General features: G+C 41.6%; 1 protein-coding gene across 1 annotated transcript in view; it reads left to right on the top strand.

Moving 5' to 3' along the window:
- CPLX1 (complexin 1) overlaps window positions 1-26,534 on the top strand; it is a 49,735-nt gene extending 23,201 nt beyond the window's left edge. The window contains exon 4 of the mRNA XM_009634639.1: window positions 26,337-26,534. Coding sequence (XP_009632934.1) covers window positions 26,337-26,534 — 198 coding nt within the window. The remainder of the gene's footprint in view (window positions 1-26,336) is intronic.
- Window positions 26,535-27,178: the final 644 nt, after the last annotated feature.

Here is a 27,178-nt window from a genome sequence, read left to right as displayed (position 1 = left end):
GAGACAATATTTGAAATCCTGGCAGGAGATGGTAGTTATAGTTCAAAGCTGCTCCCTGCCTATTTCTACAATATATATCTTGGCAAGTATCTTAATCAAGAGCAGTGTGAATAAGACCACTGGCATAACCACAGTAGCTCTATGAAAGATTGCCTGTGATTTCTCACCTGCTTTTAGTAAGGATGCCCAGAAATGAAAAAAAGTATGCTTCAGGCTTAGTGAAATGATTTATTTGACTGACATGGACTGTTTTCCTCTAGTGGCCTGAAGTAGTTTAGAAAGAAATTTGAATCTTCAATTCAAAATCTGAATGTAAAAATTAATCAATTTATCCCAAGTCTGATTTGAAATGAAGTTGAGGAACCAGCTATTGATATACTGAGGGTGGGGGTAATTCAAGTGCAGAGAGACCACTAGAGGTGCTTTGTCTGTCCTGATAGCACCAATCAGCATGAAATCCATTCCCATATCTCACACATACACCCTGCAAGTTTTTAATACAAAATGTAACTCTGCTTTTTTAGGGGAATTTCTTGACATTTGCTCAGTGATGACTCAGAAACAGCATGGTAAGACCTGCACTGTTGTGCACATATAAGTTTGTACACGATTCTGTCAAAGAAGCCTGAAATAAAAGGTTTAAAGCTTCAACACTAGGTAAGCACAGCTTTGAAGGAGTTTGGTAAGAACCTCACAGAACAAAACTATGGCTCTTCCTAGGGCAGCTATCTTGCAACAGCATTGCACAGTTCCTGTTCCCCCAGTCTTTTGTAATCAGAGCTTCGTGGCTGTGAAACAAGGCAGTTGCTTAAAAGATACTAAAAATATCACATCTCCTCTAATTAAAATCAAACCTGAAAGCTCTGAAGTGTTGGCTAAGTGGAGTAGTAGTTATTAAAGCATCTGGGTGTTGCTAGGAAATGCCAGGTCTCTCTGGTTTTACTGTACTCAAGGGCACACTGAACAACTTTGCAGTATGAATGAAGCTGCTCAATGGGATGCCTCAGGAAACATACTAGTTTATAAATTGGTGCAAAGCTAACAAAAGGCTACATTGGATTGATTTATCATGTTTTTGATTAATGAAACACAACACTGTCTTCGCAAGTCTGATTAAATTGAGCAATCTATACACTTTCTACTGATCATGCTCTTAAATGCAGGTCCCCTCTTGTAAAAACCTCCAGTCTTGCATGCAATATAGTCCTGATCACAGTGGCTGAAACTTCTGATGGTTCCTGGTTTACAAAGTAGAACTCAAAGGCAAGAACCTAATTTGTAGTTATGTGTAGTGCTTGGTGAAATTCAAGAGTTGCAGTGGTTTTATAATCTGCAAAATAAAGTAAGTATCACCCCTTTATGCTTTATGCTTTCCAAAACAGAAATTATGGTGTTGCTTTTGTGACAGGGTGAAAGGTGAAGTAACACATAAGAATAGGGATAAATTCACCTCCGGCACAGCCTGGAGAAGAGGATCTCAGTCTCAAGAAGCAGCCTGGCTTCTGTTTCCACCAATTGCCTGAGTTAGGTCTATAAGATGGTTTATTTGGTCTCCATAGTCCCGCATGGGAAGGGCAGCATGCACTTAGTGTCAGGGTTGTCCCTGTCCTGAGGACACTGCTAGACAAATGTGCCAAAATGAGAGGAAAAGCAGATGCAGAGGGTGTGTGGTGTGGGCTAGGTATATGACAGGGCCTGGGTCACATATTGGTGGGTGGTTTCCTCCATCCCCCTTGGAAAATTGGTTTATGATACTGCGGGTCCTTGTCTGGCTCCTTTACACAGCCAGTTGCCTTTAGCTGGGAGGCAGACCATTTTAGGAAGCTGATACCTCAACTGAGAGAAAAATACCCTGTGGTAGAGAAGTGTTGTTAATGATTCTATGATTCTATTCTATGATTCTATGATTCTGCTATAGATTGCTATCCTAATGAAGACAGCAGAACTTAAATTTGTCATGCTTCCTATCACTTGTGCTACACTGTTCATTTAAGGAGCCATCCCGCTGTGAAGGCCATGCAAGAACAGGTACAAGCTTCTTTTGAGTTTATGTCCCTTATCGAATTTGGATTCCACACAATCCTCTGCCTCCCACCCCAGAGAGAAAAAAAAAAAAAAAGAAGAAACCAAATTAATTCAAAGTCACAGTAGGTTGTTGATTATAAGCTTAAACAAGATAATATACATGCATGGATTTTTTCCCCCTTAAAAAACACCAAAAATATTAGCTACAGATTAAAGTGACAATTTTATTTAGAACTCTTAAACTGCAGAGAAATGTCCTACAGTATTTAACTTGTTTAAATACAAAATTACAGATTAATACAGGAACAATGATATTGTTATGCTAATCACAATGTTTTTCATCTTTTCCACTAAAGGCTGATTTTCCTTTTCTTTTGCTTCTGTAAGAGCTGGTATGCTCTGATTCTTTGTTCCGAACCAATGAAAGTGGGTTTTGGGAAAAATGCAGGGTTGTTTTGCCATTGATCTTGAACATACTGTAAATGAGGAAGCTTTGCAATGCTTTCTGTGTGGATAGTTAAGCTTTGTTTTGTTTGTATATGTGTGTATGGGATGGTTCTTTATGGTTTAACTGACCCAAGATACCAGCCTTCCTGCTCCTTATCTGCTTTTCACACAGCCTGTAGGTGTTTTTTCTTTCTTGAAACAATATCACTAAATGTCAACTGATAAGAAAATGTCAGAGCCTGATATTGTATATAATACCTTCTTCCATGATTAGAAACATTCACTGTATATGAAATGGAGTGGACAATATCTTCTCTGTCCTTTGACTCTTTAAGTCCTAACTTAAATTTTGTTTAACTTATGTCATTAACTTATGGAAGTTAAAGGAGCAAAATGCAAAAGTCAAGCCAAGATTTAAAGGCATTCTGTCCATAAAAAAGGCTCTCAAATGTGTGTGCAAATGATGGTAGACCTCTGCCATGCAACAGAGGCTCCGGTGATACCTCTCTGCCTTACAGTCCTGAGATATAAAGTATCCTGTAGTTGTATTTCATACCATGGGCACAATGCCATGGTCTCCTTTACTCCATGTAAAGTTAGGAACATGAGCTTCCATGTCTCTGCAGTCTCCTGGCGATCCTGGTTCTCCTTCATGCTCTGTATAGAAACAGTAACAGTGCTTATAAACTGATGTAAAAACAGTGCTCTGCCAAACAGCTTTGTCCCTAATTAGCCAGAGTATTTCCACCCTGCTTGGCCCCTGTCCAGGGCTCTGTACATACAGATGTCCACATTACTCTGGTGCAAGGAACCAGCTTGGACAACATGCCACCAACTTGCTGTGGCTGTGGTCTAGACTGTCTAGGAACAAAATCGTTCTCTAATAGCAGGTGGAGAGATGGCAAGGTTAAACCCAGGTGAGCCCTTCCCTGGCGCCATGTGCTGAATTCCTCATCCTTCCTCTGATATGGTGAGTAGCCTATGCCTTCTGAGGCATCTCTGAGGCAAATGATCCCAAATACTTCTGAACTGATACTCTCATGCTTCAGATACAAGACGGGCTGTAGATTGGTGTCTGCTATGGCTAATTATGTTGCAACACAAACTGCACAGCCAGCTCTTCAAGGACCTAAAATACTTAACTAGAAAGTGTAGAAAAAATCCTCTTTATCATGGGAAGCTTCAACTGAAATGAAGTATGCTGCATAGCTGCTACTGCCAGTACTAAAAGCCTCCCTGGAAATATTTTTCCTAGCTCAAGAGGTGTTTCTTTCACAAGGGTATTCTATATTAGACCTCATCTTGACAGATAAGTAGGAATCAATCTCAATACTTAAGGGTGAGTGATTCTCAGATGCAACTGATCATGGCCTGAATATATTTGCAAAGCTAAGTTTAAATAAGAAGATAACTATTTAGTACTACTGATGGGTGGCTTTAGATAGCTCAAAACAATAATGAGCTGAAGGAGCCAGAAAATCATATTTACCCAGGAAAACATAGTAATTTGAAAATGTTGAAGACATTTTATCAGGCGCATGCCCACAATATAGAAAAAATCCTGATAGCCTTGGAGGGAACGAAAGTAAGCATTAAAAATAGAAGACGCTCTGGAATGAAGAAATTGTGGAAGAATAATATAATCAAGATGATAACAAGTACCAGAATTTGTGAAGGAAGAAAAAGAGTAGAAGCAGAACTTTAGAACTGGCAGAATTAAAGGCAGTAAAAGATTATTTTTTTAAAAATGCACCAAGAAAGAATACTTCCAATAATATTGATCTGCTATTAAATTAATTCTGCACAACTATTAATAATGATGAAAATTTTTTTCTGGGTACAGGAGACCAAAAAAATGCATATGAGATGAAAATTTTGAAGCCATTCACAGCCAAAAATGATGCTAGTTCACAGCTCTGATATAAAAAGAGCAAACTTAGATGACTTATGCTGTAGATACTAGAGATTAGGCCAGTTAGGTGGATACATCAGAAAAAGAAGCACAGATATGATAATACCAGTGAGCATTTGGAAATCTGAGGTTGGAAGACAGAACTGATTCTTGTGTGCAGTTAGAAGGTTGGTTCATGTAACAGGACGTTCTTAGGCTTGGCACAATATCAATTCTGAATTGTTAGCCTTAAATACATACTAAATGGATAAAGATTTTGCAAACAGAATCCTTGTCAAATAGGTAACTTCTAAGTCTTGTGAATTATTAGTCCTTGGCCCTAGACCTAGCGAATGTTTTTATTAAGGAGATAAAGACAGTTGTGCATAGAAAGAACAAAAAATCTATTATCTTTTCTGCAGGCCAGATGAACAGCAAGAAATAACAGCCCATGAAAAACTCACATGAATCATCTTGTGACAATAACAATGCTGTGGGCAGAGTTCACTTCAGCCATCAAGCCTGTAGTTTGGTGATGGAAATAAAGGCAGATCCTATTCTTTCAAAAATCACAACTTTCAAAAATCACAGAACCATTGCTGAACCTTGTTAAAATAATTTTTTTTAAAGAAAGAAAAGAGGGAAAAAGACATTTGATTATAAAAATGTGTTTCCTACAGTTGGAAATTGCATTCTCTCAGTCAATTAAAGGCAAGAATGAAATATTTAATTGTGCTTTGGATGATATTAGGGTAGGAGCCTGCTTGCTAATGACTCGACTTCACTTATCTACCCCTAAGCCATTGATGCTGCCAGAACTGAATCACCAAATTATCTGAAATCTGAATGGATTTTAGGTTGCTTGCTTTCCTCTTTCCTTGGCAGGAGTGAGGAGAGGGAGAGGAGTAAAAGCTTGCAAACTCCCTGGACCAAATTCTTTCCCTCTCCCAAGAGGAAAAGACAGCTGCAGGATGAATCTTAGACAAATTTATGCTGAGCGCCTAAACTATGTCTCTGATTTGGTCAATGGAACATTATAGACCTGAAGCAAAATCACTGTTAAGGGAGAAGAATGTGTGCTGTGGGTAGCTCTGAAAGTCCCATTAACCAATTGTCAGAGAAGAAAATGTTGCTGAAAACACTGATGTTGAAGACCTTTGAAGAAAATACATTAGTTTGAAAGAGATTACATCTGGTAATAGAAGAACTGAATGTTTCTGACTAATGAAACAGTCCTGTCTCAGGAAATATTTTTCTTTAATATTGAAATAGCTCTTCAAATGAGGACTCATTGAGGGTGAGTGAAAAGACCCTTGTAAGTGGTATGTCTTAGTTGTAGTGAAACAGATCAATTCAGCCTGTGTTTGGAACTAATTTTCATGTAGAACAGCTTCTTCTTTTTTTTTTTTTTTTTAATTAAGAACGATTTCGGTGAAGGAGAAAAAAAGTCAGACATGGAGAGTTTCTTTCAAAACAGGAAAAGTATCATGCCCTTTGAATTTTGTTAAAGCCAATAGCAAAACTACTACTTACTTCTGTGGTGCAAGATAAGGTCTAGATAGCTGGTTATAAAGAGCTCATGACAGCAGAGAAAAGACAAAGAACAAGGAGGGAAAATGAGTTAAGTGACATCATCAAGATGACGCAGTAATTTAGTGGCAAAGCTGAAAAAAATCCATGTTCCTTTAATTCCTGTATCTGCTTAACTGTATGGATTCTCAGCATGAGAAGGTAATCCCACTGAATTTCAATACTGTAAGAAGAAAAGAAATCTCATGGAAACACTCTTCATGTGGGGTGAAGAAAAGCAAAGTACTCATGTACTTTAGACCATGGCAGACTAGGCAAAACAGACTTCCTTGTGCAAATGCTCTGAAGTGATTAGCAGAGTAATATTTGTAAAATTTATTCAATTTCATAAAGATAAGGAGAAGAAATAAGACAGTCCCAAGCCTGATCCCCTGCTTAGAGAAGTCAGTGAGAGACTTCCATTACTATTAATTGGGATGATTTGATCTTTTTAGGAGCATTAAATTATCCTGAAATCACAGTTGAAAACACAATCCTATATGAAGAAATGTATGTTTGTATTATGATCAGAGGACACAAACTACTAAATAAAATATAGCCTCCGTGCCTTTAAGATTTATAAAATGTAAATTGATAAAGGATATGAATGTGGTTAATGTAGAAAGGAATAAGCATAGCAATTAGAAATAAGTACCTCTGGTACAGTTACAAAATGGAATATTAGAACGTCAGCTCTGACCTGTATCTTCAGACCAGTGTAAGTAAGCTCAGTAAAGTATCATTATAACAACAACACTTAACTCAATCATAAAGACCAGCATGTAAAATATAGGATATATTTTATGTTTATCTAGTATGTATTTCATGAAGCATAAAGATCTGTTGTTTTTTTTTTTTATTCTCTAGTTATACACTTCCAAAACATAACAAAGAGCTGACACATTTCTGAGCTTTTTGTTTGCTAATTGAAAATTACCAGAGTCATGTCATGCACACACTGGAAAAGCATTCATAGGACATTTCAGTTTTGCGTAGAAAAGAGACAACAGAAGCCAAATGAAGGATTGGAAAGAACTGATTTCACTAAATATTGAAGAGTCATTTGATTTCTTAAAAAGCCTTGAAAACTGAAAACACACAGAATGGGAAGACCATGCACGAAAGTATTCCTCTAAACATATGCTGTCCCAACTCTGCACTATAGCTTTGAATGAGAGAAGCCAGTTAGCAGGCACATCCTCCAGGACTCAAGCTTCTTTGCTGAGTCTGAATAATGGTAGACCTTTGATTTCCATATGGCTGTAGAATTAGCTGTATCATAAGTCTTTAAATATACATAATGATCAATTAGCAGAGTATCTAACTGTGCTACATTTGGCTGAATAATAAGTTTTTTAGTGAACAAGTGCTCCTTCAGACTAAAGAATGGTCATTTCCACCCACAACACTCACTCTCTTCCATGCTTTCTGGAGTTTAATATTAATGCAGTAGTTCAGTCTCTACCTGTATTTGAAAGAGCACCCAAGGTATGATGCTGCAATATGGAAGCCCAGAAGAATCTACGACACTTGCATCCATCTCAACAGATTCCCACAGAGATGGCCAGTAAAGGTGGGATTTGGCAAGTGACCCCAGCAACTCAACAGAGAAGGAGGAGGAATGTAGGTTTTTGCAGGCATTATGAAATCCTTGTCACTGTTTCAGGTGTGTTGCAGTACTCTATGTGCAGGGTGCATCTATTTTCAAGCATCATGTCTGAAGTCTTTCAACAGAACTGGAAATGCAAAAATATAAAATGATTAAAAAAGAAGGTATTGCTAAAAAATGCTGATGATTGAAAGTAGTTGATGCCAGAGGTAGGATCACTTAATATTGCCCTAATTCTTACAATCCTTCTCATAGCAGCAACTTCTGGCCTGCTAACTGGAACCTTGATCTAACACAGTATTACCATTCTGTTGTACCATTGCATTCCAGCTACTCATTTTGCTCTGTGGGTTTTTTTTCCTTTCTTTTCCTTATAAGCCCAGACTGTGACTTACCTCTATTATGTATAAAGAAAAGAGCAAATCTGGGCTGTTAGCACCAGTGACTGTGCCTCTCTCCTCTCTCTCCGCTCCTCTCCTCTCCTCTCCTCTCCACTCCACTCCACTCCACTCCACTCCACTCCTCTCTATTCCTCTTGTGACTCTACCACAAATCTGTAATTTCTACTTCAGAATTCATCCTGATTCATCTTGAATCTAGGTGTTATGTCTGGGCCTTGTGTCATACTGGAAGGCAGAAAGGAAAGAGCCTGAATAGTGTCCATTGTTCAAACCACAGCACAACTATTCTTCTCAAAGCCCAGCAGAAGACTATGTTATGTTTTTAATCTTCTGCAGTGAAGGAAGCTGTTGCTAGAGGAGTGCCAAGGCTGAAAAGAACTTGGGACACTGGGATAGGACTATGGAAAATTGAAGGTATTGGCTGAAGGACAAAGACACTAGTTCTTTAGATACTACATACCAGAAAAATACTACAGGGATGAGATATTTACACAGCATTGTGCTCTATCCTTCTGCACTTGACTCTACCAACTATGGACCTCCACGGACTCTGCCCAAGACTCCTTTCTCTTCCAGTCTTGTTTCCCTGCCTGCTATTTCCCCATCTCTGCTGCAAGAAACATACAGCATTCAATTTCACACGTTGTCCCAGTACACAACTACTGACATCAATTATTCAGACTGTCATAAAGTGATACCTGATGAAACCTCATTCTTGTAGCAAAGTCTTAATTCTCCCCAAAAACTGAAAATGTTCTCCAGAACTTCAACCAGTCAACAAGATTTAAGTACCCTGGAACCATTCAAAGCTTAAAACCCACTAGCTCACTTCAAGGAATCAGTCTGGGAGGGCCTCATATTGCAGGAAAGTGGTGGTGGCATACCAGTACCCAAAGAAAAGAGCTGCTGGGAGATGACCCTACTGCACTGTGGCACGGGATATGCAGAGAAAAAGAGCCAAAGCTTGTTCCCTGAACTTTTTCCTGTAGGAACTTTCCAGCTTAGCAGCATAACTGAAAAAGGTTCACAGGTGACTGAGAGAAACAGAGATAGTGAGATGGGTCATCAGGCTTGAAATCTCAAGAGCTCATCTGTTCCTGCTGCACATTCCTCAGCTGAAATGATCATTTTGTGCATGATCTCTCAGTTGAGGAGCAGGTAGTGAGTATTATCATCCTGACTGGGAAGCCATTAACTCTGTAGAAGGTCTTTCATATTAGCCAGAGGAGACGTATCTACCTTTTCCCAAAGAGGGCAAGAATAAGACCTGGTGAAGCTGATCTTTGGTTCCTCAAAGGGATAGCTCCAACATTTAAAAAGAGATAAGATCTGGCATGCAACAAAAAGTCTTGTAAGGAAATGAGAATAGCGGGAAGACTATCCTGAAACTACATCTAAATTGAATCCATGTGTGAGTAAGCCAAGAAATATATTCAGTCAGCAGTAAATGAAGGTAGTTTGGCCTTCATTTTAAAAGACTTTCTTTGTGCTAGCTGTTAGCTATGAAATGATAGTTTGTGACATAATATACCTTGGAACTAGTTAGGACATGCTACAGTGAATCTCACAGCTATTGCCAGCTTCCATTAGCAGAACCCAAATGTATTCCCGGGCTGTTTCCATTTCTGCAGAAGGAATTGATTACGCCTAAGGGAAGGGAAGTTGAGAGAGAGAAAGAGAGAGGGAGAAAAAAGAAGACAAACCTTGCTGCTCACTAATTTTAGTGAATCGGTCAGGATGAGAATGGGTAATTAAGTGTCTAGTTTTAAAAAATTAAAGAACTTCACATTGAGCACCTACAGGGCTCTGAGTGTGAGGGAAATTCATTAGCTGAGGAGGGACCCCTGGGAATATTTTGCTATCATTTTAGGCATAACCAGGTTCACGGAGTGGGTTTGCCTTATCAACCTTTAGCTATGAAAATATTAATTGTCTCCACATGAACTGGTGGTCAATTCTTCCTCAGTACTCAATAGGAAGGATGATGCCTTGGGGCAGGATGTATGGCTGTCCACAGCGTATGTCTCTCCACAGTGACTAGAAGAGCTCAGAACAGATGCTGAACTTGTAGCTATCAGACTGAGTGAGGTGCTCTAGGGGAGCCTCTTCTTCTATTACCAGATTCATTGCAAAGCTTTTGTGGGGACAGGTGTCCCAAATGGGAGAACATGTTGCTAAATAATCAGCTTAGTTCCTCTTAATCATGGTCTTAAACCAACTACCAATTTGCAGTCTGTGTCTCTCCCTGGAGCTGGAACTGGCTGTGTCCGGCACAGGGCAGCCCCTGGCCTCTTCTCACAGAGCCCACCCCTGTAGACTCCTGCTGCCAGCACCTGGACACGTAAGCTCAAAACAGTGTGGCTTCCCAGGCTTTGTCCTTTGTGCTGTAGAAATGCCCTGTGTTTGTAAGGCATGGTGCAGACAGGAATTGCTCTAGTCTCTGGAGGTTTTGCTTTATGTTTCAAATATACTTTCCAGACAGTATCCCAGCAGGAAAAGCCACAGGGCAAAGTGGGAAAAAATATTGTTAATGCCTTCTAATTAAATTCATTGAAACAAAACAGCTTCCTGCTTCCTATGTTCTTCATTGTCTGCAGCATTGCTGTACCTCCTCCAGCACAAGCTGGCACCTTCTTCTCTTGGAAGCCCCACACCTGCTCTGATAAAGGCTGATGAAGTTAGCACCCCAGAGAAGTCATTTTCCATACACAAGCCTGAACAGCCAGGCAAGTAACATTTCCACACAGCACTACTGAATAATAACACAGGGTCCTCAGGCTTGCTGTGCTGTGCTGGGAAGCAGGTGTGTGATGGAGTATTGATGGGTAATCCAGAGAGCAAGTGGGTGCTTTTAGAGACAGCTATGATCATGCTGTCAGTGAGTTGTTCTATCTTCAGACAGTCAGAGACTGTGTGTCTCTAAGGCTCCTGCTTTTTTCTCCTAACACACCTGTGGGAGGGGCTGGTTTCTTTTTGGGGGGGAAACAAAGTCAAACAAGAGCAGGAACTGGAGCTGAGGAACCTGCCACACTGGGAAAGTGACAGGCAATCTGTTACCAGTAAGGATGCCCAGAAAATATGCATATATAAGTAAGAGGGAAATTTTCTATCAGCAAGAAAATGCATGCCATGTTTCCCACTCTCCTTGAAAGAACTCCAGAATTAGGAGCTTGTGCCCAGCTTAAAAATCTGCATAAAAGTTTTTTGCCAACTTGCACACTTCCTATTCTCCCACACTCTACAAGCCCCTTTGGCAGAAGTTCTTCAGATGGGGGATTTCTACCCTCAAAGCACATCAGATCAAGAGCAACAAGTGCCAGAATTCAAACACACACCTCAGCATCTGCTAAGCAAGATCTGAAAGGCAATCCCAGGGTAATATACCTGCTTCACCTGTTGACGTGATGCCAGAAGCTGCCCATCAGTGGGCATGACACAACATCTCCTTTCAGTCCTGCAGCTCAGCCAGCTCAGACACAAAGCATTGTTTCTACTTGTCCTGTTTGCTTGTCCTGCTCTGGCTCTGTGTGGGCTGAGTTGGTTGCTGGCTTCTCTGGTTTGCACACAGAGAGCTCTTTCTTTCTAGTGCTTCTCAGAGTCAATAGTATTCCTTCCACCAGTTTCTGTTCTCCTCACTGCATTTGTGCTAGCTTCTTCTGCATGTATTCGCATGGTGATAATTTTAAGTACTCTACTATTAGTAAAAGAGATACTTCCACTAACACAGGACTTCTCTTGTGGCAGTGAACGCTGAGATTTGAAAGGGGTTTTCTTCCTGCTTCTCAGCAAAACCATGGAGAGATTCCAGGTTTTAGCAGCAATTTTGATAGCTAGGGCCTTTACCCAAATGTGCTGAGGCTTTGGCCAAAAAAACCCAAACCAAAACCAACCCAGATGATCCAAAAAAGCTCAGGTGTGTTTCAGTGATGTGTATTGTTTGTTGTTCTTCCTAATTACTCTTTTTGCATTTGAAGAATAACTGTTCATTAATAGCCTAAGGAGATGGAAATTTCTGAAGTGGTGTCATTGCCACTGGTCTATGACTCTGTTAGGCATGCACAGCTATTTTATGAAGGGAAAATTATGGGAAGGTGCTAAATAGTGGTTGGGGGCATGGAACAGCATGATCATGCTTTTGATGTGCACAGTCACATGCATGTGCAGGTTCGATTACTGGTGTGTTTCCTTCCAATGCTCCCTGGCATGCATGTCATCCAAGACTCGATTTCGTTGTGATTTAAGGTCCCTCTGTCACACTCCCCCCACCCTAAGAGTACTGGAAGTCTCATTAGTGATGCCAAAGTACTCAGACAGTATAAAAAAGAGGGCCAGCTTTCATTTGCTTAGCTTGGGGAGGATAACATGAGCATGGCTGGGTATCACTTATCCCATAAGTGAATACTTAAGAGCTGCTGCTTTTTGAAATGGACACAACAAAAAGCCAATATGGCACTGCAGAAGATCCCATTCATTGCTGTGTCAGACAAAAGCACGCAATCAGACCGAGAGACCGAAAGAAAATGGGCTTGTGGCTATCTGGAGGATGCATGTCTCCCCCCAGAAAGAGGTTCAGGTGTTCCCTTCTGTCTGAATTGCTATGAGGTCCTGCATATATGGAGAGCGCAAGGAAAACTACAGGTCACAAGCAAGAGCTCAAGAACCCTTGAAAATTATTATAGCAACTGTTGTCCCTTGAAAAGGCTCCTTTTCTTACATTAGCAAATAGAAGCTGGTAGGAGTGAGATTAAACTCCTTTGTCCTGTTGCCATAAAACAAAGGCATGCCTATGGGAAATGTACAGTAGAGTCGAAAGCTCTTCTATGCAAGGTTTGTCTCTCCCTTTAGCTGTACAGCTCTTAGCTTGATGCAGGTTGTGAGCTTCATGGGACCTGTCCCTGCTCACATATCACTGACAATGCTAAATATCTGTTCTATGACCACAGCCAGTCAACAGAAACAAGAAAAGGTCAACAGCTAATTCCACCCAGAAGAAATGTGAAAAATGCACCTCATCTGTAGCGCTGGTTTTGAGCTATCAGCCCAAGCTAGTTGCAGGCTATTGCAATGGTGGGAGCTTTATTATGCAGTGGCTGTTCACAAGTAACAGCAGTTCTCCAACTTTGGAATAACAACCCAACCTTGCAGCGCTATAGAGCCTGGGTGGGTCCCTCTAGCACTGTAACACCATTAATGGTATTCAGTTGAATTGTTAAGATGCACCAGATATTGTCCCTTACCAACTTTTGTTCACTACACGCATGACTTCCACAGCCTCCTGGGGAGCAAGAAAACTACCTTGAATTACAAAATGGAGAGGCTGATGTGCCAGATAAGGGTTAGAGAAAGATAAGTGACTTTCCTTTCATTTTTTCATGTCCCTGTGAAGGGGTACAGCATGTGAATAAACACTCATGCTTTCTTACTTGCTCTTTTTGTGTGTCAAAAGTGTTCTTCCTATTTTTGAAGTATTTTGATGTCAGAGTTCTCCTCTCTGTTGCCAGCTAATGGGATTGGTAAGTACTTTTTGTACTTCAGATAGACATGTATGTCAAAGGTTTGAAACTAATTGATTAACTACCTTTGATTTTACTGAGTCTTGGCTCTGAGCTTGTGGCAATGCCTTGGTCTCCACAGATGTACTGTCAGGGTGGGTGTGCTAATTAGATCCTAGCCACAATGGGGTATGGCAGGATTTATTCCACACAGAAGAATCCCCCAGGAGTTGATGACAAAAATTAAATAGTCTCACAGCAAGGACTAAAGATAATCACCTAACTAATCTTTCCTGAGGTCTTACTATTGCAGAATTACATTGTCTTCTGCTGTCAGCAAAGTCATCATTGAAAACATTGTTGTAGGTTACTGAAGGAAAAAAAAGAAACATTCTTAGTGAAAAGTTTGAGGGAGCTTAACTTCCTGTCAAACTCATCCTGTCAATCCAGGAGAGTTACTGAGGACAGAATAACCTTATGAGAATGGTGCGAAAGCAAGTTTTTACATTTCAGTGTGGCATCACTATAAGCAATGACTATGTTTCAGAGCAGACTCCCTCTCTCACTTGCAGCCCCTCAGGAAGGATAAATCTTACTTAAGTTCCCTGTCCACCAAGAAAAAATGAATTCTCTCCCATACAGGTCACACAGAAAGCTGGGGAAAAAATGCACATGCATACTTAAATGTCAGTCTAGGGGACTATTTTCCTCCAGATTAGTCCCCAGGATTCTCAGCAGGGGTAATATGAGTACTCCTTTTATATCTGGGACCGTTAATTGGGTCTCTTCTAATATTTTGGATTTTTTTTTCTTGTGTTACAATTAAGCTATGTTTATATGTTGTCTTTACTTAGAGATAATTTCATCTTTTTCATTTCCCTCAAAACTGCTATCTAGTAGAAGAGTTCATCTGAATGCAACTGTCCCTCACAGTGCTGAACTACAGTAGGGAACATAAATTTAGATGGAGCATACTTTCAATCATGTACAATATGACTTCCAGAATGCTTTCTAAGTTCCTTCTTGATCTGCTGTGATGAGCTCTGTTACCTGCCACTTTTCTTTGCTCCTACACACTCCTACATATTCAAGAGTGCTTTTTAGCATACTACAAAATGCCGAGGACAACCTAAAGTTCATAATACAAGGGCTGACATGTGCACAGAGAAATGAATGCAACATGCTAGAAACAAAACTGGCACTTAGCAAGTGTTTTTTTTAAAAAATGTACTTTTAGTGGCTTCCCAGAGATTTGCAAAGAGATCAGATGCAGAGAGCTCACGTAGTTTATCTCCCAAGAGCTGAACTCTAAATGAATCATCCATTTAGGGACCAGCCTCTGAATTTCAGCTGGTTTCAACCTCCAGTCTGCCAAAGTGCTTGTGATCAATAAGGCAATGAAATGATGAACGCTAGCAAGCACAAACCTAGCAATGCAGGATTATAGTAATTTCTAAGCCTCATGAGCAGTCAATGAGTTCCCCTGGAGAGGACAAACAATGTTTCTCTTGGCACTTATCTGCATCTTCACCATGCTTTGCACCACAGGACAAAGATGACTCCTCATCCTGCAGTGAACTATTCCTCATCCACTGGAGCCTTTGTAGTAGGTTCTTGTAGAAACACAAGCCCAGACCTACACTGGCTGGACTAGAGCTTTCAAAATAAGGTGAAGTAATGCAAAAATAAAAATTAAAAAAAGAAACAAAGAGCTTTTCACATATGGTAAACAGTCTTTAGGAAATAAAAAGCTATGTTTAATCTATATTACTGCAGCATCCTGCAGAATTAATTTTACCAGCCTTTTACTAATAGGAGGACTCTTGTTTGGCAATGCAAAAAATTGCAGGAGGAATGAAGGAGGAGGAGCAGCTTCCATGTTCTGATCTTGCAAAGTGCATACATAAACACAGATACATGCTATGGATTTATTATTTATGCTGTCAGATCCATAGTCATAACATAAATTTTTCTGAACTAATACAAGAGACCGCACCTTGCATTTCCAGGGTCCCTGCCATTGGCGTCTGGGAAGTTTTTCTTGCAAAAAATCTAAATGCAGACATTGGAAACACAAGAAATCATATCGCACTTTTGCTAGGAATGCACCTGCTCTGCATCACTGGAAAATGCCTGTGTTCTCATGGGAACCTTCTGCAGCTTCATCCCATCATGATGATCATGGAGCAAACCCAAATTTTCACAGTAACCTATAAGCAATTAACTGTAATTGTTAGTGTGGAATATGTAATTTTTCTTTCTTCTTGTCCTGTCTCATCTGCTTTCACAAATAGAATTGACCCAGATTTTCCTAACTGAAGCCACAAGTTTGGTTCTCAGGGAGAGATTTTCCAAAGGACCCAACAGGCTTAGAAGTACAATAGGTACTGTACTTATCTCGGGCCCTGTGGTCATGAGTCAGTGTGGTGATTTCAGTCAAGCCCCCAGGTACCTAAAATCAATATCTTGGAGCCTCTGATCCTATACCATTCTTCACGAGTCAGATATTCTCTGCTTACTCTGCAGATTTCTTTGATTACAAGATGGAAGTCTCTGCTATTCAGCAGTAATTTAATTACCTCCACTCCTGAAACTTTCTAAACCTCATTCCCTCTCACTGAGGCTGACCATTATGCAGTAAGGCATTCTTTTAATAAGGATGCTGCATACACAATAGGAAGGAAATTAACTTATGTGCAAACACAGAGAAAAAGAAAACATGTTGTCTCATAGAATCATAGGATAATAAATAATTAAGGTTGGAAAAGATCTCCAGGACCATCTACTCCACCCATCAACCCAACACCACCAAGCCTACTAAACCATGTCCCGAAGTGCCACATCTACATGTTTTTCGAGCATCTCCAGGGATGGTGACTCCACAACCTTTCTGGGTAGCCTGTTCCAATGTTTGACCACTCTTTCAGTAAATAAATTTTTCCTAATTCCCAATTCAAACTTCTCCTGAGACAATTTGAGGCCATTTCCTCTCATCCTATCACTGGTTACTTGGGAGAAGAGACCAACACCCACCTCACTACAGCCTCCTTTCAGGCAGTTATAGAGGGCGATAAGGTCTCCTCTCAGCCTCCTCCAGGCTAAACAACCCCAGTTCCCTCAGCCACTCCTCATAAGACTTGTGCTCCAGAGCCCTCACCAGCTTTGTTGCTCTCCTCTGGACATGTTCCAGCAATGCAATGTCTTTCTTGTAGCAAGAGGCCCAAAACTGAACACAGTATTTGAGGTGCAGCCTCACCAATGCTAAGTACAGGGGCATGATCACTTCCCTGGTCCTGCTGGTCACACTATTTCTGATAAAAGCCAGGATGCTGTTGGCCTTCTTGGCCACCTGGGCACATTGCTCATGTTTAGCCAACTGTCCACCAGTACCCCAGGTCCTTTTCTGCCAGGCATCTTTCCAGCCACTCATCCTCAAGTCTGTAGTGTTGCATGGGGTTGTTGTGACCCAAGTGCAGGACCTGGCGCTTGGCCTTGTTAAACCACATGCAATTGACCTTGGCCAATCGATCCAGTCTGTCCAGATTCCTGTTCAGAGCCTTCCTACTCTCGAGCAGATCAACAGTCCCACACAGCTTGGTGTCATCTGCAAACTGCCTAAGGGTGGACTTTATCCCATCATCCAGATCATTGATAAAGATATTAAACAGAACTGGCCCCAAAACTAAGCCCTGGGGAACACCACTTGTGACTGGCCGCCAACTGGATTTAACTTGGTTGACCACAACTCTCTTGGGCTCAGCCATCCAGCCAGTTCTTTACACAGCAAGAGTATACCTGTTTAAGCCATGAGCCGCCAGCTTCTCTAGGAGGATGCTGTGTGAGACAGTGTCAAAGGCTTTACTAAAGTCCAGGTACATAACATCCACAGCTTTTCCCTCATCCACTAGGCAGGTCATCTGGTCATAGAAAGAGATCAGGTTGGTCAAGCAGGACCTGCATTTCATGAACTGGGCCTGTTCCCCTGGTTGTCCTGCACATGCCTGGTGAGTGCAGTCAGGATGAACTGCTCCATAATCTTCCCCAGTACCGAGGTCAGGCTGACAGGCCTGTAGCTCCTTGGATTCTCCTTCTGGCCCTTATTGTAGATGGGTGTCACATTTGCCAACCTCCAGTCATCTGGGACCTCCTCTGTTAAACAGGACAGCTGATAAATGATGGAGTGTGGCTCGGCAAGCTCCTCTGCCAGCTCCCTCTAGTCTTGGGGTGGATGCCATCTGGCCCTATAGACTTGTGAATGTCCAGGCAGCACAGCAGGTCATTAGCTGCTTCCTCCTGGATTACAGGGGGTTTATTCTGCTCTCATTCCTTGTACTCCAGCTCAGGGGGCTGAATAACCTGGGGATAACTGGTCTGACTATTAAAGACTGAGGCAAAGAAGGCATTAAGTGCCTTAGCCTTTTTCTCATTCTTGGTGGCAATGTTCTCCCCCTCCCCCCATCCAATAAAGGATGGAGATTCTCCTTGCCTCTCTTTTTGTTGTTAATGTATTAGTAAAAACATTTTTTGTTATCTCGTACAACAGTGGCCAGATTGAGTTCTAGCTGGGCTTTTGCCTTTCTAATTTTCTCTCTGCATGACCTGATGAGATCCCTGTACTCTTCTTGAGTTGCCTGCGCCTTCTTCCAAAGCTGGTAAGCTCTCCTTTTCTTCCTGAGTCCCAGGAATAGCTCACTGTTCAGCCAGGCCAGTCGTCTTCCCCACTGGTACTTCTTTTGGCACATGGGGACAGCCTACTCCTGCACTTTTAAGACTTCCTTCCTGAAGAATGCCCAACCTTCCTGGACCCCTTTGCCCTTCAGGACTGCCTCCCAAGGGACTCTCTCAGCCAGTGTTCTGAACAGGCCAAAGTCTGCCCTCCAGAAGTCCATGGTAGTGGTTTTGCTGGCCCCCTTCCTTACTTTACCAAGCATCAAGAACTCTACCATTTCACGGTCACTAAGCCCAAGATGGCCTCTGACTACCACCTCTCCCACCAGTCCTTCTCTGTTAATAAACAGCAGGTCAAGCGAGGCACCTCCCCTGGTAGGTTCACTTACCAGCTGTGTCAGGAAGTTATCTTCCACACACTGCAGGAACTTCCTAGACTGTTTCTTCTCTGCTGTGTTGTATTTCCAGTAGATGTCTGGTAAGTTGCAGTCCCCCACAAGAAGAAGGGCTAGCAATTATGAGACTTTTGCCCATGCAGATGCACTTGATCTGGGCTATCAATTTCACCCCAACACTGGCATGCTACCCCAGGCTCCTCTCTAGCGAGCCTGATTATATCGTCTTCCCCCTTCAAATCTAGTTTAAAGCCCTCTCAGTGAGCCCCACCAATTCATGAGCAAGAATCCTTTTTCCCCTTTGAGATAGCTGAACCCCATCTGTTGTCAGCAAGCCCAGTGCCATATAAACCTCCCGATGATCAAAAATAAAAAATTCCACTGATGGCACCAGCCTATGAGCCACATGTTAATCAGCTGTGTTTTCCTGTTCCTTTCTGTATTCTTCCCTGCCAGTGATGGGGTTGAGGAAAACACTACTGTGCTCCTGATCCTTCAACCAATTGCCCCAGTGCCCTGAAGTCCCTCTTGATATTCTCTCCACAGCCTCATCACTGCCAACCCGCATAACCAATAGCAGGTGATAATCAGAGGGCTGTACCAGACCAGGGAGTTTCCTAGTAACATCCCTAACCTGGCCCCAGGGAGGCAGCAGACCTCCCTGTGGGATGGGTCTGGTCAGCATATTGGGCCCTCTGTTTCCCTCGGAAGGGAATCACCTGCAACAGTTACCCTCCTTTTTTTCTTTACAGAGGCAGTCATAATGTCTGGGGTGACTGACTCACTCTAGGCAACCCCCTGGATGGGCCTTCACCTACATCCTTTTTGCATGGTCCTCAAGTTTCAGAGACCCATATATGTTGTGTAAAGCCAACTGAGAAGGTGAGTGAGGCTTGTTGAGTACATATCAGATCTGCTCAGGAGAGCAGTGCTTTATCTTCCACTGTCTCCATTGTGGGGTAGTGGAAAAACAAATTTCAAATCTGTTGAGTTGGGCAATGCTACTCTTTGATGCTGGGGACAATGGGCATTCCCATGCAAATGTGCTGCAATCCTGCAGCTAATCAGAACTGAAAACAGGTGTGTGATTCTCAGGCAGCAATGTTGACATGGGGGAGAAGGAAGTGATGGTCAGACTCCCCCTGTGTCACTAGAAGAAGATGCTGATGGGAGACAGATGAACATCAGATGAGACCTTTGAAATCCACATCTGCATCTCACCTGTGCATGTGGTACAAGCTAAAAAGTGCAGGTCTCTGTGTACCTGCTATGGGAGTCCCTGGAGAGAAAGAGGGGGTAAGACTGAAACGTGTACTGGAAGACCTGAACCAAGATAAGTGATGAATGAAGAGCTGCTGTGATTTTTACAAAGCTGAAAGCCTGAACTGGCAGAGAGGAGGAAGGCATATGCAGCCACAGGGAACTTGTGGGGAGATGGAGCCTTGGGTGACGTAAAGGACTCAAAGGACAGAAGCCATGTCTACAAATAACCTTTGTAGGATAGCTGGCTGAAAAACTCTGATGGCCACCAAGGAGACAGCTTGGAAAGGTCTGTTCCAGGAGAGACAAGACATGAAGCACAAACCATTTATATATTCGTAGCTCTGACTTTGCATTTTAAGTGCCCCCTTCCCGAAGTTTCATTGCTCTCCTTCCTCTCTGTCTGTCATCTCTCTCCTGAGCTGTGTTTCCATTTGGCTCACAGGCAATTGAACAATATAATTTAGGACTGCAGTTTCCAGACTTTGCCTTGTTCTTTTCCATTATTAATTAGCCCTCTTCCACTAACACAGTGACAGGGTCCTGATCAGCAGATCTGTGCAGCAGCATGTGGTGACAAGAGCACTCAGACACACGCATATAGCCCCCCCTGTGATTCTTTGTTTATGAGTCCTCACAAAGTACAGGGATTATCTAGGGTCAACATGGCTGAGCAGCCTGAATCAGTCTGGGTGATTTTAACAGTGCATGGCAAAGCTTAGACTTAAATGGATAAATTGAGGGACAAAGATAGTGTCCTCCTTTCAAATGTGTTAAAAGGCTTCCCTAGAAGTTTTCTGGCTAGTAATCCTCTCCCCCTTTCCATAGCAACTCCTTGGACATCAAGCCAGGGATAAATGAACTGATCAGAAAGACAAGTAGAACAACAAAAACAAATAAACAAACAAAAAAGAGCCAAAGTTCACACAAGAATGAAATCAAGAGATCCCTAATTTGAGGTGGAAGAAGAACTGGTGCACATTGCTGGGCCAGATCCACATCAAAGCAAGCTCTGTGTGCTGAGAACAGAGTACTCAGGGCTCTGGGGTTCAGTACTGTCTTCTCCTGTAGGAAAACCCTTCTTCCATTCTGCAACATTCCCAATGCTGGGGCTTGGAGGTAATAGAGATAGGGGAAGAAAAATATGCGGTTTCCATTGGCACATAACCACACAGAAGCACTCTCGCCACAGGAAGATCTAGAAGGAATACTGCATCATCAGTAAAAAGGCAAAACCAGAGCATAAGGCATCACACTGGCAGATACTTTCCTAAGCCTCTGACTGAAAACTGCCTCATCTTTACCTGAAACCTAAAGCCAAAGCTATGCTTAGCAGCCTGTTCACTCACAGAAAGACCACAGAAATATGTAGAAAGAGTTCAGGCTTTTATAAATGAAATACACATGGAGTCTTTTTCTGTACCCCAGACTCTCACAGTTGTGGAGCTAAAGGTCAGTGCTAAACCCTACCTATTGCTCTCAATCTGTTTCAGTCCCACATATACTCCTGGCAGAAGGTTTCATGAGAGGAAGATCTTAATTGAGCTGGTGTTCTTTTTGGTAATGGAAGAGACACACATACACACACACACAAAAAAACCCACCTGAAAAAAAAAACAAAACCCAAAATGACAGATGAAAGATAAATTTTTTTGCACCAGCTGTGTCTTATCGGTTTTCCAGATTCCTTTTAAAAAAGCATTTCAGAAATAATCAGGTGAAACATGAGGAGAAATATTTTAATTGTAATTTTTTTTATTTAATTGTAGTTGAGTTCCACAGCAGGTGAGAATACTTCACCAGCTGAGGTCTCTAAGAAAAAGACTGGTTCAGGTTAAGTTAACCCTAGAGGTGGAAGGGTGGGCAAGTTGCCCCCTCTGTGTCTTCTCTAACCATACACTTTCAAGTCTGGCTGATAATTTTGTTCTTTTTTATTGTGTTGTAGGTTGGAATGTGAATGAAGTTTAATAGGCAGGGCTGTGTAAGAAGAGACAAGGTCTCCTTTAATTGGTATATGGAGCAAGATAAGGAACAGGCACTGACATCTCTTGCTAGCTTTTAAAAGCTCAGCTGGTAAATAAAATAATAATTCCAGAGATGCCACACCTGTTCAGACATAGGTTCAGTACTACCTGCAGCTACCCAAAACCACGGAGGAGAAAAATTCCCTGAAGAGAAATGTAACCTGTATCATTTATATGCCAACCTTTTTTCCAGAAACTAAAACTCTGTGTTAGTGGATATCCAGTATTATTTTCTGGGATGCGGACTGAAAACCAATTTCAGGGTCTCGGAGCACCCTGGGAGGAAGACGTGTTTCCTGAGTGAGAGAAGAGCAATGTTACCAGTTGTTCACAGTGAAAACAACCAGCCAGGAACAATCCCTAGGATCATAGGTGGTGCATAGCTGTGTTGAGGGGTGCCTATATGCATATCTCCAGGTGTCAATCACCCAGATGCAGCCACATTGGAGGAGACTTGGTTGACAGCTGCTACCAGCCATGGAAAGTGCTGGCCAGACAGTTACATTTAGGACATGCTGTTCCATTACAAAATCCCTGCTATCCAGACCTGCATGGATTTATCTTGGCAAGACATTACAACATTTACTTGCATCCCACTGCCCGCTGTAGGCTTCACAGGCACAGTCAGCTAGCATGTAAACATGCCAAGCTAGCACGGGGAACATGGTTCCTTTCTCTGCTGCAAGGACTGAAACATGCCTTTATTTATCTTCTTTACATTTCCAGCTGACACTGCAAATCTGGGCTGCAGGATAGGTATGTAGTACCAAGAACACTAGTCCTCATTCCCTGCTTATCTAGGTGTTAGGAGGGAAGAAAAGCATGCAGTGAAAATACCCAGTGATGAAAGAAGCTGTGACTATACAAAGTATATACCTAGTGATTTTTAATAGTTTATAGAGACTGTAAAATATGATCATTCCACCATGGCAATAGCAGACACAATTGTGTAACTATAATAATCTTAGCAGCATACAATTATGGTAAATAGCATAATGTTATGGTTATTGTGTTATGGTTAACCTAACCTGCTAAGGTCAGCAAAACCACTCTGTTTGTCTTTTGAATCCCCATCCAGAGTATGGGAGTCCTAGGGCCATCCTGCCTGGCATGCCAATGGGAAAGATGTTCATCTTGGCAGCAGTTTATTCTCAGACTCCAGGATCCTCTGCACTGATAATCTTCTGATGGTCCCACGATGCAGTCTTAGTGTTGTCTTTATCCCCCCAAAACTTATTCTGCATTTCTTTAGCTTCTCCAGGTGAATCAGTTGTTGTTCCTAAAGAGTCAGTTCCAAATCTGATCCAAAGATAATCACTCGCACCTTGATTGCAGCTGTCTTCCTGGGGAGTCAGTTCCACAACTGACCCAGAGATAAGCAATAACTTCTGCAAGTGTCTTAACTGTGATATTACTGCCTTACTCATTCTGTGGCCCAGGTATTTGCTAGATAGATATGTTCATTTTTAGTAAGCAATGGTTAGCTTGTCATAAGAAATGGTAACCATATTTGTGGTAGGTTGACTTTTTAGCTGCAAGCCCACATTGGCTCAACAGTCGCCCCTATTCCTTGACACCCATACTGTCATTAGAGCTAGATAGAATTTGCAGCATGTCTCTGGCTCATGCACTTACTTTGACTTCTTGTGGAAAGCAGAAGGACTAGGGAAAGCAAAGAGATGGGGAGGAAGTTGATGGCAGCATTGTTAGTGTGGTATTTTCCTGACATGCAGTCAGTCAGGGTGGAGTAAATCAAGGGTCATGATATTTTTTCCCTACTCTCCACCTAATGACTGAGGACTCCAGCCCACCAGTATTTCGCCAACATACGACCCAGTGAAGACAATCCTCATGTGACAGCATAGTAATGACTTCAGGAGCAGCAGGGTGATTCACATATCTAAAATGTTTCAGTATCTTGCTGGGTTTAGTCCATAATCCTACATTATTAACTATATGGTGGCATGAGTCAAGGCCAAGCAGATGAAGTTCTGTACATGGCATTTGTGCCAGTAAGCTGGAACAATAGAATCTGGTTTTCCTTAATGTCCTTTTACAGTGAAAGATCTCTTTCCAGGCCATGTATTGCCCCATTCTGCAGCTGCCACATAAGACTGGCCATATCTTGTAAGAGCTAAGGTCTGTCTTAGCACTGCAATTCTCTGAGGGCAATCAGTAGAGGCTTTCTAAGGAAACATGTCAGCACAGGCTGACAAGTACAGTGCTAATTCCGTCATATAAACTTTGAGCTTCCCTCTGTCCTAACACACAGTAGTGCTTGAGCAGTTGGTTTTGTTCCAGTTTTCTGTGGCCTAGGTGTTTATTCAACAAGTTCATGAGCTAGAGGATCAACCTGGCATGAGACGATACTTGTTTTGAGATGGAGGATTTGAAAGCATGCAGGGGACCTGTGTGGTCCTATGACTTGTGTTGTCTCCACTACTACTCTTCTCCTCTAGTTGTCAAAGGAAGATAGTCTGTAGATTAATTACACTGGGAATCACCTAGAGACATCTACCTGTGACTTGAAAGGGAGAGTGGGTACCAGACAGCTATAGAGACTGTCCACAGCTTAGCAGTATATGTCATTCCCTCTGCATTGGTTGCTGGTCCTATGTTGGATCTTCTTTTTGGTGTTCAGCCCTGTAACTACAAGTTGATCAAATGCTTCCTTTGCCTTAGATGTGAATGGAGACATCATTTGCCTTAAACTTCTCTCCCATGAAATCTGGTGTGACTGACATCCACTAGGTATAAAAATCATAAGACAAATGTCCTTAATGAACATTTTGGCTTGGAAGAATTGATTTAGAGAACTAAGGGTTTTTGAAGTTACTTGTTTCAACCTTGAAGGCTCTTATCCTAAATCTTAATGACGGAGAAAGGAAGCAAAAATATTGCCTTTGCTCAGAAATGTTTGGGAGTTTCTTGTCAAACCCAAGAGCCCTTTGAAATCAGAAAGTCATGACAGCAGCAATGCATTTTTTTTGCTTTTCTGGTAAACAATTTGATCTATTCTTAATAGAAAAAAATGAAAAGAGAAGATCATGAGAAGAGTGTCTACTTCATGTCTGTTCAGGAGTACCATACTATTGGTACTAGAAAATACTGAGTACTTTGTGCCAACATAATTCTTTGATGTTTTTGAAATCAGATCTAATTTTCTTTTCAAAGGTTTTTTTCAAGCTTATTCATGCAAAATGTTTTACTGGCCTTTGCATGGGTTTAGGTTAGTTACTTTATGGTTCTGATGTATTGAGGGCAATCTTAATTCCACTTGGTACTTTAAAATCTAGGCATAAATAAAGAAATGGCTTTAATTTTGAAACTCATAGCTGTTACAGCAAATCTGAATGCCTTTCTTCTTCCTCACAAAGGTCAAATGCCTCCCTAACGTAGCTGAAGTGAAATTATTGTAAGTAATAAAGAGGGTAACTTCCAGGTATCCTTGTTGCGGTAAATTTGCATGTGACAGTTTGAGTAGTTAATTTTTTTTAAATCGTGCATCTCTATAATCTCAAAAATTTCTGTACAAACACTTATGGAAATAGCAGCAAAATGAGAACTACTGAAATGTATGGTGGCTGAGGAGTGCTGAGGGTTGGTGGTGCAAAAATTGTTTTCCTTGGACATACCTTCAGACTAGCAGTTGGAAAGAAAGTCCTAGTCACTATGGGAGCTGAGATACTACAGAACTTCTCTCCCTAGTGTGATTCACTCAGGCATATCTTTACTTCTCTACAAAATCTAGCATTTTGAATATAAAATCATAAAATGAGATTCTTGTTACTCCTGTAAAGTCTTAGTGGTGTGCCTTTAATTCTCAACAGGAGTAGCAAATTTCAGGTATTCATTCTACTTGCAGGCTTAAGTGTGTTTCTCTTCAGACAGTATGAGTCAGCTTTACTTCCAGAATTACAGAGTTCAGTGTGCAAATACGGAGTTTCTCATACCAGTTTCTTTTCAGTAAGAGGTCTTACTGTCCCACTTACTTATACCAAGAGAACAGGGATGAGGTTGTGTAGGATATGTCCTGCATGAGAATATCTCAAACTGTGCCATTTTCACTGCATCCTGCCTGTTAGTCCTGTTCTGCTTGCTTTCTTCCGTTGATAATTATTTTCTTCCTGAAGTTTTGCCATATCCGTAAACCTTTACTATAAGATGCTGCAGATGGAATTTAAAAATCACTGCAGATGATGGATTTGAGCATCAGACTTGTGAACAGAAAAGAGGAAGATCAACACCAGTAGAATTTAAACTTTACTAACACAGAGCTTGTATTGTCTTTGCTAGGCCCATGGCTGTATAGTTTCAAATTCTCTCTGTGCTTGTTTCTGAGTGATCTGAACATCTGACCATCTTGTCTTGTGAGAGCTGTCTCACAAGACAAGCCTAGTACCCTAGGCTGTGCTTTGGTGGGAGTTGTTAGGATTGATAATTTGGGTATCTGTGTAAAAGAGCAAAAGCCAAATATTAAGAGTGATGTTCATATTGTAGAACATGATTGTGGTGTTCAGTGGGTGAATGACAATGTGTTGTCTCTCCCCTGCAGTATGGGATAAAGAAGAAGGAAGAAAAGGAAGCGGAGGCCCAGGCAGCACTGGAAGCTAATGCTGAAGGGAGTCTGACACGCCCAAAGAAGGCAATTCCTCCTGGCTGTGGGGATGAAGAGGAGGAGGAAGAAGAGAGCATTTTAGACACAGTCATCAAATACCTACCAGGGCCCCTGCAGGACATGTTCAAGAAGTAATAGCTGCAGACTGTTACATGGGCATAAACAGTACTGCAAAGGATTTCTCTTTTGCCCAACGGGGATTTACAATCTTGCCATCCATTACGCAGCCTGCCCCACCTCTGCCCTCTACTGCTCACTAGGAGCCCCCAGCCTCATCCATTCCTTTTTTGTACATAGTCACATCCAGTAGATGCCTCTGAATGGATGTAAAGATTAAAAAGCTGCAGACTACACAACTTTTATTATAAGCCATAGTACTATGTATGTTAAATAAGGCAACTGTACATTAAGCATAGAAAAGGAACAACCTCACATGCATTTCCATCCAAAGCAGGAAGCAGTGAACAGTGGCGTCTTTAATTTTTTTTAGTTGTCTTTTTATTATTATTGATAATAATTATTGGTCATGATTATTAATGTTCTTGTTGATTGACTCACACTAGCCATTTGTTGTTGTGCCCATCTGTCATTAGAAGGGATATCTCAGTTCTCCCATGGAAGCAGAGCTTTTCTGTTTTAATCCCATCACTGGTATAAGTAAGAGATCATTTGGAAGGTAAATCATGCAAGATTTACACAGCTGACATCACTCAGAACTGTAGAAGTGAGTCATCTGCCCTCAGATGCTAGTAGAAGTTAAATGCCTCAGAATCTAAGCA

The sequence above is a fragment of the Egretta garzetta genome, unplaced genomic scaffold, assembly GCF_000687185.1.
Source record: "Egretta garzetta isolate BGI_Z169 unplaced genomic scaffold, ASM68718v1 scaffold272, whole genome shotgun sequence".
Classification (NCBI taxonomy): Eukaryota; Metazoa; Chordata; class Aves; order Pelecaniformes; family Ardeidae; genus Egretta; species Egretta garzetta.
The sequence above is the reverse complement of the archived record's forward strand: the minus strand, read 5'-3'. Positions and strand labels throughout refer to the sequence as shown.